This window comes from Sphaerodactylus townsendi, linkage group LG05 (assembly GCF_021028975.2).
Source record: "Sphaerodactylus townsendi isolate TG3544 linkage group LG05, MPM_Stown_v2.3, whole genome shotgun sequence".
Taxonomy (NCBI): domain Eukaryota; kingdom Metazoa; phylum Chordata; class Lepidosauria; order Squamata; family Sphaerodactylidae; genus Sphaerodactylus; species Sphaerodactylus townsendi.
In genome coordinates this window covers 82,544,740-82,559,927 of record NC_059429.1, presented here as the reverse complement: position 1 = coordinate 82,559,927, position 15,188 = coordinate 82,544,740, and the positions used below count along the sequence as shown (strand labels likewise).

General features: G+C 39.9%; 1 protein-coding gene across 3 annotated transcripts in view; it reads right to left on the bottom strand.

Moving 5' to 3' along the window:
• BLTP3A (bridge-like lipid transfer protein family member 3A) overlaps positions 1 to 15,188 on the bottom strand; it is a 63,845-nt gene that overhangs the window by 10,451 nt on the left and 38,206 nt on the right. For all 3 annotated transcript variants that reach the window (XM_048497408.1, XM_048497409.1, XM_048497410.1), the window contains exons 7-15: positions 14,092 to 14,262; positions 11,332 to 11,503; positions 9,997 to 10,083; positions 9,159 to 9,329; positions 7,574 to 7,728; positions 6,439 to 6,580; positions 4,790 to 4,983; positions 2,604 to 4,117; positions 1,980 to 2,176 (exon numbers count right to left, since the gene is read on the bottom strand). In XM_048497408.1, coding sequence (XP_048353365.1) covers positions 1,980 to 2,176; positions 2,604 to 4,117; positions 4,790 to 4,983; positions 6,439 to 6,580; positions 7,574 to 7,728; positions 9,159 to 9,329; positions 9,997 to 10,083; positions 11,332 to 11,503; positions 14,092 to 14,262 — 2,803 coding nt within the window. The remainder of the gene's footprint in view (positions 1 to 1,979; positions 2,177 to 2,603; positions 4,118 to 4,789; positions 4,984 to 6,438; positions 6,581 to 7,573; positions 7,729 to 9,158; positions 9,330 to 9,996; positions 10,084 to 11,331; positions 11,504 to 14,091; positions 14,263 to 15,188) is intronic.

Genomic DNA, 15,188 nt, shown 5'->3' with positions numbered 1-15,188 from the left:
CAATCTAGAATGCCACATTTGTTTTGCAACACTAAGGAGAAATTTGTTTTGAACATGGACACTGAAATTCTAACATGAATTCCCCAGAGCTGAAGTATTTTTGTATATTACAAAAAGTACAAGCAGATGATTCTTCTGTGGAATACAGGCATTCTCTAAGCTTTCATAATTGCCAATGTTCTGTATAATTGAAAGCATACCATACAAATATAAAAACAGTAGCTCTAGTATCTTCATCTTATGAGAAATTATAAATGGTTGCTCTAATAACTTGGCTGAGATATTTTGATTTTTGAAACAAAGCCTTTACAGAACACAGCCTCCTAAATCTGATTGCAATTTAAGACCACATTTACACTGAACAGAAAACCATTACAGAAACATAATAACTGGAAACAACAGCGTTTTTTTTCCCTGTTGGTCAGTATTTTATGTCCCATTACATATTTCCTGACTAGACCAAAGGATACTTATTCCACTTAGATGGCCATCAAAATGTATAAGAGAAAATAATTAGATGACTGAAGGCACAATACCAAGAAGAAGAAAAAGAGTAGAAAAGCAATATGTTTTTATACCCCACTTTCCTCTACCTTAAGGAGTCCCAGAGCAGCTTACAATCACGATCCCTTCGTCTTCCACAACAGGCACCTTGTGAAATAGGTGAGGCTAAGAAAGCTCACAGAGTACTGCGACTGGCCCAAAGTCACCCAGTAGGCTTCATGTGGAGGAGTGGGGAATCAAAAGAGTTCTCCAGATTAGAGTCTGTCAATTTTACCCACTATACCGGGGGTCTGCAACCTGCGGCTCTCCAGATGTTCATGGACTACAAATTCCATCAGCCCCTGCCAGCATGGCCAATTGGCCATACTGGCAGGGATTGATGGGAATTGTAGTCCATGAACATCTGGAGAGCCGCAGGTTGCAGTCCCCTGCACTATACCATGCTGGCTCTCGAAAAAAGGGGAGGTGGGGTGGATGAATGGGCTCAGGGAGCCAACTGACCCATGTGCCAGTATATTTTAGATACACTCTTCCCCAACATCACTACACTGCTCTTGTTCATCACCCTGAGCTGCTTGTGGCCTTCAGGCTGCAGCGGTGAACTGCACCTGACTTTTCTGGTTAATGGGGGCCTACAGATGACATCCTATATTTTCTTGACATAACTTTGTGCCTCTGTCAAGGAGTGTTTCCAGGCTGAAAGGGTTCATGCAGTCAACTGATTTTGACCACGCCCTCAGAACCGCCCCCCCCCCCAACCATCCCAAATCAGAGCTGTAAGAAAAGGGTGGCCCAAATTTATCTGACAATGTTGAAACTATGTGTTTTGAAAAGCAGGCAATAGGAGATGAATTCAACACCTCCATCTGCCAACCCAAACTTTAGTGTCCAGATAGACAGAAAGATTTCTATTATAATTATTGTTATTATTTTCTGCTAGCCTACTAGAAGACAGGGGTAAAAGAAGAGAAACAGAAAATCATTAAATGGGGCACAAATCTGACAAATATAAAAAGCAACACAAAAAATTGGTGAAAATCTCCATGTTAGTGAATACTTCACTTTGGCCCTTTTTATGTAGAGAAATGCTTAGCATAGTAAGAGTTTCTCAACTTCTGGCAAAAATATAACTACAGTTTTTCAGTCAAAGATAGACTTATTAGTTCAGATCCATGGGTGACATACAACCATTTCCATTCCCAACATTTCACAATCCTAGACCGATTGTAGGTTTCCAGGTAAACATTTCTTCAGCACCCTAACTCTTCTCTCTCTTTTTTTGAGGTATCACTGCATAGTTGTCCCTTCATTGGAGTGACTATTATTTCATGATCGCTCAGATGTTACTTTGTTAAATCTCAGATACCTGTACTTTTAATACCATGATAAAACTTTTATGTTTATTTTTTTACAACATTCTAGTTTATTTTAATGAGATTATAATGGGAGAGGAAATTTAAGGAAGCTCTGATTACCTGCATCCATAAGCATCACAAAACCATCACTGCCATCGCTGTCCAATGAGAGCCTGTCTTCAGGACCACTGCCATCAAGTGAGCTGGTATCAAAAGAATGCTGGGAAGCAGTCTTCTTCATGGAGAAGAATTTCATTCGGTTGCCACTGCCTCCCACTGGAGTCAATGACCCCTCTTCAGCCTTAGGTGTTGGATCCCTACCAACAAGACAAATAAAAGATGTTTGGTATTAATGGTCTGTGCCAAGATTCAGACATATAACAGTAAAATGCCCTTCACCTCTGGCCTCTCTGATCTTATGTTCCTCTGATCAGTATTGTTTACTGGTTGCGTTAGCACCACCAGGATTTGTCTAGAACTTTATACAGTTTTAATTGCTGATTTTATGGTACTTATTGTATTGATTATTTACTTGCATTGTCTATGGTTGGAAACTGTCCCAAGTCCAATACCCAATAGATTACCCAATAAAATATATAACATAAGTAAATAAAATTAAGTAATTGACTATACTGAAAAGCAAACTCAGTGAGAAAACTTTGAAATAGATACCACAATCAATGAGCCCCACAGTAAACTATACCATCCAATATGTGGTGCAGCCAGGTTAGAACAATTACTCACTTGGTTTGGGGAAGAAACAGCATTTTCTGCATAGTGGAAGCCATCTTTTCCCTGCTCAGGCTGAAAGCATCTTTTGTCATAGACATGGCTTCTTTGGTGAGGTCCATAGTCACATTCAAGGCTTCTTTGGTGGCATCCTTCGTTATATGCAATGCACTTGATAATTCTATCTCCATGTTCTTCAAAGGGATCAGTTCTTCTTGCCCATTGAGGGAGACCTGTATGCCACCTAAAGGATCTACAATAGAAGATGGGCTGGAAGCAAGAACATGAGGAGGATGAGAAAGACCACCAAGATCACCTGGTCTCTCTGCACCAAGGATTTCTTCAGCTTCATGTGCTTCTTCTACAGGGCCTCTTTCTCCAGCTGCTTGAAACTCTTCTCCTCCCAATGACCTATCACTCTGCAATTTCAGCAATCCATCCTGCAGTGCACTTGTATTTGGGTTTTCAATTCCACTGTCTTCTAGTACATTTATTGGGCTGCAGACTTCTTTCTCAGGGCTACTATCAGATCTAAGCTCCTTTTCTTCAGCAGTCAGCCCCTCCTTGCTTCCTGCAGGCGAGAGTTCAGATTCTATTAGACTTGTCGTATCAGAGTCTGTTGATCTAGGTTCCAATGTCGTATCTGTAGTAGGAGGCATTAGCAATGCCACCTCAGCACTGTTGAACATGATACCAATACAAGTGGTTATGGAATCTACAGGAGATCCTATTACTTCTTGAGTGTCTTGAGACAATTGTTCTTGAAAAGCCTGTAGAATTTCCTTCATTCTAAGTAGCATCAAATACTGGTAGTGATTGACTTGCACCTTCACTTTCGCACTTGAATAAAGAAGCACATGGATATCAGCAGAGACTTCAATATCTTTATCATTTTCTTCACCATTAACGCTACTCTCTTCCAAGACCACCTTTGCCTCTGGAGTGACAAAGACATTCTTCAAATCCTGTTCAGTCTTTGATCTTTGGCAGAACTGATCCTCTTTGGAAAAGTCCTGCTGTTTGGCATGGTTACTGAAGGAAGCAGAAGGTTTCACTTCAACCTGCAGCTTTGATGTCTGGGCTTCTTCCCACCTCTTTGGGAGACAAGCCCACACACAGAGTGGGAAAGGGTTGATAAAGTGAAGGGATTTGCCTTTTGAACTCTTGGTCCCCTCAAAGTCCAGGGAAATCTGGGTGAAATTAACTGACCAAAGGTCTTCAAAGGCTGAAGACTTTCTAAAAGAACGGCGAAATTCTGCATGTTTTTGAGCCTTGGTGTCCACTTGGAATGCATGGCGTAAGAAGAGGGTATGGAGGAGGCTGAAGTTATCCTGAAATTTAGGAAACTGAGTGTAGCTAGAATGGAAGAATTCTGAAGCAGCAAATCTACGAAACAGATTCTGGAGGGCCAAACAACTGCAGTGAGGAGCATGCCGTGTATTGGTGGCTGTCATCTCTGGTGTGCGAATGGAGAGGCCGTGGGGACGGTCTTGGTGGTCTATTATTTTCTTCTCAACTGGGATGTTCAGCTGAAGCAATTACAGAAAGGGGAAGAGGAGAATAAAAGAGCCAATGGTTAAATGATGCATTGTATGCTTCACTTGAAAAAATAGTTATCATACATTGTGTGTTTTTAATGTAGAAGTTGTTTTCTAGAACTTACTATCAGCTCATTCTCAAAACAACTATGAGAAGATGGGTCATTAATATTATGGGAACAGACTGATAAATGTGGCTTTCCTAAGGCTACAGAATAAGACCATAAGCAGAGAACTGTCCCAGACTTCCTAAGTTTAATAGCTTATGCAACACCACTTTAATTTACAATATATTTAAGAAGATAATTTTTAAGGACTTCTTCTGTGAACTGTCTGTTTCATGAGAAGCTAGCTGTCACACAGCTTGGTTTACAATTACCTTACCTGGCCTTAAATTAATGAAAACTGTTGGAACTGCATTAATAATAATAATGAGATATATCACAATACAGAGCTATCAATACCTTCCTCTCATACAAGGATCATTTATGAGTGTCCCAATATGGCACTGGAGAAAGTTGTCAATCTTTTACAAGTTACATGGAGAGGAATCAGAAGCACAATGCCTTCCAGGAAAGACAAAAAAAATTGAGTTGTTCCCACCTGCAAAGAGAGTGTTACTTTGCCCTGTACAGTTCAGCGCAGCATAGAAAACAAAGATACCTTCAATTTGAAGCCATCCAGTCTGATATCAATGTGCTCATCCTGCTTGCCAGAGTTCTCCAGCTCGTAAATAGCTTTGAAATGCTGTAGGCTGCGATAGAGATCAAGGCAGAACAAATTCACCCAAAGCATGCTCACTGTGTCCAAGGTGAAAATCAAACCATTCAGCTGCAGGTACAGGTTTGGGCATGGGACTAGAGAGGAGAAAAGTGCAGGTTAGTATTCCATTGGTTTGGGTTACATTAGTTGAGGGAGAAAATGATGATGTTTTGGTTAGACAGAATGCAAGAACTACATCCGTGTAAAAACACATAGAATCTAGCTCAGTATCTTGCCTCTAACGCTGACCAATGCTGGATAAGTTCAACAGCTCTAAAAAAGAATCGGTTATCCTGTCATTCTTTTAAAGTTTGCAACTGTCAAAAAGGTTCCAGATATATTTGAGAATGCTGATCATATTGCCTTATAATTCATTTGCTAGATCCTGCCTGAAATGTTCAATAACATTCAATAACATGCACCCCACAGTAATTATTAAATTACTTATACGTACTTCAGGTTAATCATAAAAATATGCAGTCATTTTTGGGTTGTTTCTAAATCTTATTCATTTCATGAAATGCTTAATTGGTTCTTGTATTTCAAGGGTGGACCCCTATTTATTTTAGTTGAACCTGTTATGAATGGGGTCTACACAGTGGGACTACACTGGCAGGGGCTGGTTATGTTTCCAGCACCTCCCGTTGAGTTCTAGCAGACTAAGATTGCATTCAGAATTCCTAATTAACTGTAGTTACTGAACTAACTATTGTGAGTGCCACAGATGACTAAACTTACCAGCTTCTGCTCAGAAGTCCCAGTTTGCTGCTAGCTAGAGATAACCACACCAAAGAACTGTGACTAGCCTAAGGTCACCCAGCAGGCTTCATGTGGAGGAGCGGGAAAACAAATCCAGTTCCTCAAATAAAAGTCTGCCGCACATGTGGAGGTGGGGAATCAAACCTGGTTTTTCAGATTAGAATCCACAGCTCTTAACCACTATACCACCTGTACTATTTATGCCAGTTTGCTTCCAAGAATCTAAACAATTCTTCAAAAAATTAAACTCTATAGGAATTAAGTTCTAATTCTTCAGGAATTAAGCTCTATAACTAACCCATTGTAAAGAAAGAAAAACAAAGTTCAAACATTGTAGTGAAAACTGTGCAAAGCAGATACTCCAAGACTAGAATGTGGTCTTAGATTCATATTCAGCACAAAGAAAGAAGAAAAGGATCATATATCACTGAGATTACTCTTGTCAAACATAAGATTGCCGCCTCCTCTGACACATTCTAATAATCATTTTTCTTAAGAGCAGCCTTCTCAAGTCTTCATTTCTCCTTCTTTCCTCATTGTTTGTTATTTACTGCTTTTTTCCAGATGACAGAAGTGACTTCGAGGAACAAGAAGTTCTATCAAATTTTCCTAACAGGAAAGGAAATGCAAGGATGTTTCTTTGGTTTTTGGAGATCCAACTGTAGTGGGATGTCCATTGCCCTTGCAGGTCTACCTGTAGCAAATTTCCAAATCCAGGGAAAGATGCAAGGACAGACAGAAATAGCTATATAGCAATGATTGAGAAACCCAAGCAGATGAAGGATGGTTACCTGGAAAGTCTGGATTATCTGGGAAGTAGTACTCGGTGAACTCCATATGAATTGCTGAGATTTGGTCAGGAAGACCCAACAATTTTCTCCTACATGAAAGCAGGGTTGAGGGTTTCTTACCATGCTGTCCAGCTGTGGAAACCTGAGGAAGATTGAGTTGTGTTATGATCCCATAGCCAGAAACATAAGTGCCTAGGTAACATAACCTTCCATGTTTATTTTATGCTTTAAACTTGACAAACTGCAAAACTCCATTATTAATGCACTTAATTAGTGATTGTGGAGATTAAATCAGTGTAGTGATTTAAGTGCTCAAGAGCAGAACAACACTTTGCCATGAAAAATCTGATAAAAAACAGCAACCATTATTGATCAGAAAGGAAAGTTCCAGATCAATAATATTCCTGGTCAATCATAATGTCAAATATGATAACAAAATCTGCAGTGTAGAATGAAACTTTGAGCCTACTTTAAGCCACAGAACAACAATGGTCAGTAAGACCAAATGTCCCACCAACTTGTACTTAAAAATACAGAGATAATGAGTTTGTGTTTAAATCTGCCCCTCAGTTCACAAGGCAGAAACAATAACAACGGGATGATATGCAGTGAGTACCTAGTGAATATTAGCTGCAGAGTTGTTCATCTCACTTGTGCACTAGATCTCACTTAAATGTTTTCAAATGCTAGGTTCCACCCAGCAATACTAATGTCATGCATCTTTTTAATGTCCATTCTCCACCCTTTCTGACCCCAAAAAAGATGATTTCCTGGGTGATGGAAACCCTGTAGACTAATAGCCAAGTTGGAGGGGGGTGGGGTCCACTGAGGTAAAATCACCCTCCCCTCCTCCTGTTAATTCAGCACCACTGAGGAAGAGACAGGAAGCCTATTTTGTCCCCTTTCTCCTCAACAGTGCAGCTCCCAATCCATGAGGTTATTAGTATCTGTGGGTCTCGCAATGTCATAAATGAACATTACTGTACTTAGATGGGACTGTTGGAGGGAGGGGAGCACAGGCTATCAGTGCCTCCTGCTGATGGACTGCTGGATTCTACCTGGTGAAATGGGATGCTTCCAAACAGGGCAATGGAAACAGCATTTAGACTTCCACCAATGATTTTTAAAACCTTACCTGATGAATATCCAAATCATCTATTCGGACAACTATACAACTGGATCGCAGTCTATTCCATGCAGGCTGCTGGAGATCAAATGCATTAGGAGGAAATGCTTTCACTGGAGTTGCACCCTTCTCTGGAGAGCCTTTTTGGGAACTAGGAGTACTGTCTTGAAGAAAAATTTTAAACACCATCAGAATATGGAACTGCATCAAACAGCCATTATACACTAAAACAACCCTAGGTAACATGCTCTCTTGCTCACTTGTATGTGCACATGCATACAGTTCTGTTGTGATACAAGACACTAATTCCAAAGGAGACATTTATGGAAGATGTGAAATCCATTTTTGGAAAAAAAACACAAGTACATGCCATTATTAAAATGCAGGTAGTTTGGTTTTCATGTAAACCCTAACCTCAGCTCCAGAAACATGGGCATTGATTTTTTACAATTCAGTGGCAAGGTTCTACAAATTTTGGTATGTCTTATAGGAAGCAATTATTCATGGTCACCACTGACTCCTGCATAGCCAGAATACTTGGAGAAGGAACAGGGCCTTTTCTTTTACCTTGCACTAGGCTCCAGCAAAGGTCAACAAGTAGGCCTTCACATCCCTCCCCCAACACATTCACAGGGGCTCTAAAAGTGCAAAATGTTCAAAGCCCTAATTTCACATGAGGTGATGTAGATTACATTATGAATTCAGAATTTTCCACAAATGCTTATTCATACAAATCATAACCCTCAGTGAGGAACTATTAGACATATAATGTCATCATCTCATAATGTCATCTTTTCTATGATCTGAGGTAGCAGAAACACATGTGCTCCTGCAAATCCTGATCAGACTTGGTAAGTAAAACAATATGATGTGCCCCAAAGGTAAAGCAATTCAATACAAATTTCTTGCTCTGAAAAGAGGAGGGAAGGGGCAGGGGGAGAAGAAAGAACAGCAAAAACACCATCTACCACACCACAGCACCCCTGGAACTTTTCCATCCCAAGCTGCCACTTGACTGGCAGGCCCACTGTAAAGTGAATCACAGACTCTTTTTGATGGTCACCAGAGAGGTAAGGGGACTGTTGCCACGGTAACCTGGTGAATAGAGCCCAGCTTTATAGTAAAAGAGGGACATTCTCCTTTTCTGCAAGTCTATTGATGCATGAAGTAAACACTTGCAAGATATGTGCAATTTGGCAGATGCTAGATCCAGAACGAGTTTCTGAGAGAGATTTCAGATTTGGTTTTGACTAGCCCAAATTCAGACTACCAGAGACATTTCTACCTGCCACTTGAAAGAAAAAAAAAAGAGGAATCTACTTCCTGTAACACAGCTTCCATAGTACTTAAAAATAAATTTGAGGCATTTCCAGAATTAAGGCAGTATTTTAACATGGGCAGCATTTCTAGTGGTACTTTTATTTTATTGCACTCTGTGCCTAAATTGGACAGCTTCAAAACAGAGCTATTTTGGCGTAACACATGGTCAAGGTTGCAAAAACTATATGTAACAAGACTCTATTCATATAGAAGACATTATCACGATCCCACAAATTATTTAATTCCTGTGTATGGAACGTAAGTTGTGTATTACCTGGTCTTTTTTTGAAGGGGGACTCCCCTGATGCAGTTCTAGAGAATGAAGAGCTTATTTCTTCAACATGTTTTTCCATCTTGCTTTGGAATTCATCCACCAGTTTTTTTGCCCATTGTTCTCGGGTCTCCATGGCGGCACAATACTGCACCCAGTGCTTGCAGCTCTCCCCTGCATCAAACAGAGGCTTTATAATAACAGCCCTCCTCCTTATCTGAATTTCTTCTCCAATATTTGAGAACCCACATTTGAGAGTATCTGATTGGATACGTTTGCCTGCAGCAACGAGCACACAAAAGGTGCCGCTGACTGGAACTATTTTCTAGCTCACCCGAAGCTCTTCAACAAATTAAGCTCCTGACAATTAAGTTATAAGGCAATTGCCTTAGGATAATAAAATAATAAAATAAAGTAGTAAAGTAATAAAATAGTGCAATTACTCAGAGTTGTCCAGGAGCTCACAGGGGATCAGTGGTTAATTCGACATCATCTTTGCATTTACAGCAGCATGGCTGAGGGGTGGGAAGCCATATTAGATATCGTTTTCTTTATATTGGAACTTTCTGTCACTATTATATGCTCCTATATTTCCATCATGATGCATGAATAAAGCAGTTTGTTTGCATTCAGTATTCTCTTTTCACCACCACCCACTTCATACCCAAACTTATCCTGCCATTTGCGTTTCAAACCGGAAATGTTTTCAAAGATATTGTCACATCCTGGCCCATTACTGCCTCTTAGAGCATTTCTACACCATCAGTGAAGAAATGTATTCTGGGTACCAATTTGTTCTGTTCTTTCCTGGAAACAAAATCGATTAATGATTTTTTCTCACCAGCCCAATGGAAAGGATAATAGTCAAAAGCCATCCTCCTAAAGGTTAGTTGCATTGCACCGCCCATTACTCCATGTCTGGAGATGCCTATGATAAAATGAAACAATATATATATAAACACTTGCCAACACATAGTCTTATGTGAGAAAAATCTGAAATGATACAAGTGGACATTCTTCTTTGAGAGGTATCAATACGGGAGTCTAATAATGACAGAAAATGATGTTGAATCACAGTGCTATAAGTGCCCCAATTTTATAAACAACAGTAATCCAATCCTCTTTTTTCCAATAGAATACCTCCAAGTCCTGACATCCAGCCTAGATTCTGTTGAGGCGTCTTAAATTATTCTTGGGAATACAGTGAATACACACCAAGAAATTCTGTCAGTTGCAACATCGGAGGGAAACTGATATTATTTTTATGTACTGTAACACTAATAACTTCTTTTTCTGTCCAAAATGGGAAAGTCAGAGTGACTCATGATGCATCAATGCAACAATATTTATCCAAATAAAAATAAAATTGAACACACTGTGCCATGGAGAGAAATACATCTTACTATGACATCACCTCCAAAGATTACAGAAGTAGATATGGGCAAAACGTTAGGAGCTAAAACTACCAGACCACGGCCCAGAAAACTCATAACAGCCAGTTTAACAGATACCATCACTTTCTTGTAAAACAACCCATAATTCATAAACTTGTATAAACTGCTTGAACACAAATATCTGTACCTGAATGGAGGACAATTAGATGCTCATAGGCCCCCTTAGCTGCAGTATACATCTATTTTGTTACAGTGAACTCTAAGTTTCTTCCAAAGAGCAGCAATTATTTCTCTAACAGGTGAATTCTTCCTAAATCTACTTACTTCAGTTAAAAAAGAGGGGGTCCTTAGGAAACAAAGTGGATAGCAAAATGGAGGGATCATATATTACCAAGGGGGTTGTTTTTTAGGTTGACAAAAATCATATCTAGTGTTGGTTTTCCTGACTACTGCTATCAATAAAAAGTGTTTGTTGACATAGGATAGGAAGAGGGTAACTTCTTACATAAGCATAAAGCTTCAGGTAATTAAGCTGATAGAAAAGGTGCGCTCTAACAGTTCAGAACAAGAAAAAAAGAAAGAAAAAAGATGCATTGGAACAAGTTTCAAGAAACAACAATATGAGAAACCAACGGACCAGTAGGAGAATTCATCAACATTTTAGAAAGAAGGGATATATGGCAACCATAGATGGAGAGCAATCACACAGGAAAGGGATGAGAACAATAAAAACCAAATCCACTCAGCAAGAAAAAGCTCTTTAACAGCTCAGGATCAGCTACCTGTCTCACAAGTGTGACTGTCATCACAGATGTGAAGGTCCAAGCGGGAGATGAAAAGGTGATAGGAAGACTCTTTCATGTCATGTTTCTCAAAGTACTGGCTGACAGCTTTTGGGCTGCTCCCAAATGACTGAGGCCAAGAGTGGTGAGCAGTGGGAGCAGGTGGTGTGATCTGTAACACAGAGAAATTAAGCCTAGTGGTGTCAGTCTAAAGTCAAGGGGACACAATGGGATTCCTGTTTTTTTTCTGGGAGGCAGTTTGCACAGAAAGATTCAAAATGGCATTCTGCAGAGATAGTTATTTATTTATATCTCATTTTCCCCCCACAGTTGGGATTCAAAGTGCTTAGAACATTTCCCCTCTTTTCCATTTTCTCCAACCCCTTGCAAAGTAGGCCAGGCTGACAGCTTGTGACATGCTCAAGGTCTACCAGAGAGCTTCCATGGTAGAAGTGGGGATCTGAACATAGGTCACTCAGGGTCCTAGTCCACTATTCCATCCACTACACCACAATGGCTCTCGCACTGTTTGATACAAGACACAGGGGAAAGGGGGTTTGAAGAACACAACTTCATTGCAATTCCTCATTGTGGATTCTGGTAGATTATAGAATCATAGAGTTAGTTGGAAGAGACCCCAAGGGCCACCAAGTCCAACCCCCTGCAATGCAGTAACACACAATTAAAGCACTCCTGACAGATGTGACTCAGGAGTCATGAACAGGTCTTTTGAACTTGCTTTTCCTTGAGGCAAACAGACTCAAAGGAAATTACTGAGATTTCAAAACCGAAACAGGGGAAAGAATTTAAACCCTCCCTCCTCCCTCCTTGAACTGTAGTCCCAATCCAAATTAGGCCTTCTGCAACCACAATCTGTAGTTTAAAAAACAATAGGAGGGCTATTCCTGTATATCTCACCATCATGTGACCTGAGCTTCACTCAGATCAGACTGAGAAATTAATCACATTAAAATCATTTAAATAGACAAAAGTTTTAAAAGGACATAAATTCATTCCCAAAAGAAACAAACTGTAAATCAGCAATCTGAGTAGTATTTCTGTTTCGACTGTAACTTGATTTGGAAATCTGAGTTAAAGTGACCACTCAGTCTGAAAAACTGCTTTAAGGCCTGTGGATAAAGTGAATTATATATAATGTTATTCAGTTTTTATCTGCCTCTCCTCTGAATTTCAGTTTTAATACAAAGCTACTGTCTACAAAAATGTTCACATGTTCTCAATCTCCATTAATTTACAAAATTTGGAAGAAAGTCAGTTTGAAAGATGCAATCAAAACACATACATGTACCAAAACAATAACAACAATTTCTTAAAAGATAATTAGTCTACTGAAATTGACTATTTATACAGAAGCCAAAGAGAAAATAAGGAGGACAGCAATGCCCAAGTGTCGGGATGGGCAAAAGGCAGGTCGTTATCTTCTGGTAAATACTTGGCTGGATCATGGTAGATTTCTGAAAGCTGGTCACTCAGGACCAATTGGAATCACCAGAAGTCTTTATTACCCAGTACTCCTTCACTTAAGTACAGTTCTCAAGACAATCCTAATCCATCCTGTTTTCCAGGAAGTTCTCACCCTGTGAGGGCCAGCCCCTTTACAAATGGTCTAGTTTTCCCTCTCCTTGGGTACACTGCAGACCATTCTCTCTAATAAGACCATAAATAAGAATGCTGATGTAAATTTAAAAGTTATGAATAAGGATTAATTGCACCTTTCTCTGCTTCAACATTCCTTGGCTTTCCAAGGAATGCTGAAGCTTCCCACACTACCTATGACTAGGTCTTCGCTGTAACATTTGACCCTGAAAATATTGGGGCATCGTAATTCAGATGTGAAGTTGTACTTATATGGGGAGATACTCCAATGTATGGTTCACGTACGCAGTAAATAATTTATTCCCTACCCGGGGGGAGCCATTTAGCAACCGAATCTAGCTAATGTCAAACAAAAAAGTTCCTCCTTCAAACATGGAGACTGTTCAGCCCTGCAATAAAGCAGGGAAAGGATGCTGTTTAATTGTATATGAAAAAATAGTTTGCAAGGAACAAGTTAAGATTTATAACTTAGAGGTAGATGCATGATGCTGAATACAGAGGCTGAATGGAATTCTGTCCAAGGAACAGGGCTTGCCCATCTTCTTTTCCAGCTATATCCCTCACATCTTCTAAAAAACCATTGCTGATCATGGTGAGGGGGGTGGGGGACTGCTAATACAAGAGATGTGCCAATATGGGATGTGCCATGGCAGGCTACAGATGGAAAAAGGAAACCAGTGACAGTACACAGAGTATCAATATAGGAACAAGAGTATCTTTCATTATACAAGATTCGATTAGGATTCAGCAATATCAAATGAGTTTATCTGTTGTATGCCCCACTATGAAAACTAACAAACTCAACAGAAGCAAAAATAAAATTATTTTTACAATGTATCCTGACTTTCTGTTAAAAAACAATGAAATAACCAAACCCAAAGAGAATCAAAACAAAAAAGCAGAGCTAGCAATAAAACACGACTATCAAAACACTGCCAGATTCATTAACATCTGATTAGGCAGTTCCGCAACTGTGGCACCATCATAGAAGACACTAACTTCTGAAGGTGGGTAAACACGGAGAAGAGCCTAAGCAGCTGGTGGACTGGTGATGTCTTATATTTAGTTACAACCCTCTTAACAGTTTTATGCCAATATGCTGTTATCGAACAGACTGGATTACATACAGACGGTGCTGCTTACTTGGACAGGTTCAGGTGCCAAACTTTTCCTCTGCTGGGCCGACTTCTCCATGGCTTCACTCAAGGACTCTGCATATTTCATCATAGCCTTCAGCTGAGAGTCAGTCAACACCCACAACAAATCATCAAGGAGGAACATTAGCTTAGACGCCACCACATTGCAGTCCTTTGTCTAGCTCACAAATAAGGAAAGCAAGAAAGTTAACCATTTGAGTTGAATGAATTGACTTATGGTTGTTGCTGGTGATTACACTGTGACTAATAGTCTATTGTAAAAGCATAGGCAAACAACATCAGAAGGAGGCATCTCCTCTGTGACAGTGAAGATAGGGGGTGGGGGTTACACTGTCTAGGCTTTTTATCCGGCACTTTATCTAGAAAACATGATTCGTCATTGGCTTGGGAAATATTGGTGGGTGGAGAGAAGAGCGATTGAGCCACAGCAACAGCTGGAATAGAAAAGCACCACAGAGACGTAACAGGAGGGAGGAAGTTAGATGGAGGAGAGGTGAGCCAGCAACAGCTTCTGGAACAGCAAAGCTGTCTGGGAAGCCATCAGGTACATGAAAAATGCATAGGGAGCATACCTGAGAGAAACCCTCAACCCTCAATATTCTGTGGCAGTTAGAGTGTCAGACTAGGATCTGAGAGACCAGGTTCAAATCCCAAATCCCTACTCTGCCACAAAAGCTTGTGGGGTGACCTTGGGATAGCTACACGCTCTCCACTTAACCTATCTTACAGGTTAAGTGTGATAATGAAATGGACAGGAGAGCAAAGCCCCTTTGAATTCCACTGGAGTGAAAGGCAGGATATAAACAAAGTAAGGAAAATAAAACAAACACATTTGTAAGATCAAGTCCAATAGCACCTTGAGGACCAATACAATTTTCAGAGTATAAGATTTACAGAGTATCAAATTAAGGGAGTTTTGACTCTGACTCAAAAGGAAAGGAATAAGCTGTACAATTAAACTTACTAGTGCTTTAAAATGCTCAAACTCAGTACAGTCAACAAATATTACACTATTCATCTTATTCTGGGAATTTGGAAATGATTATTATCCTAAGTGAACGAAGAATAAAATATTTCTACAAG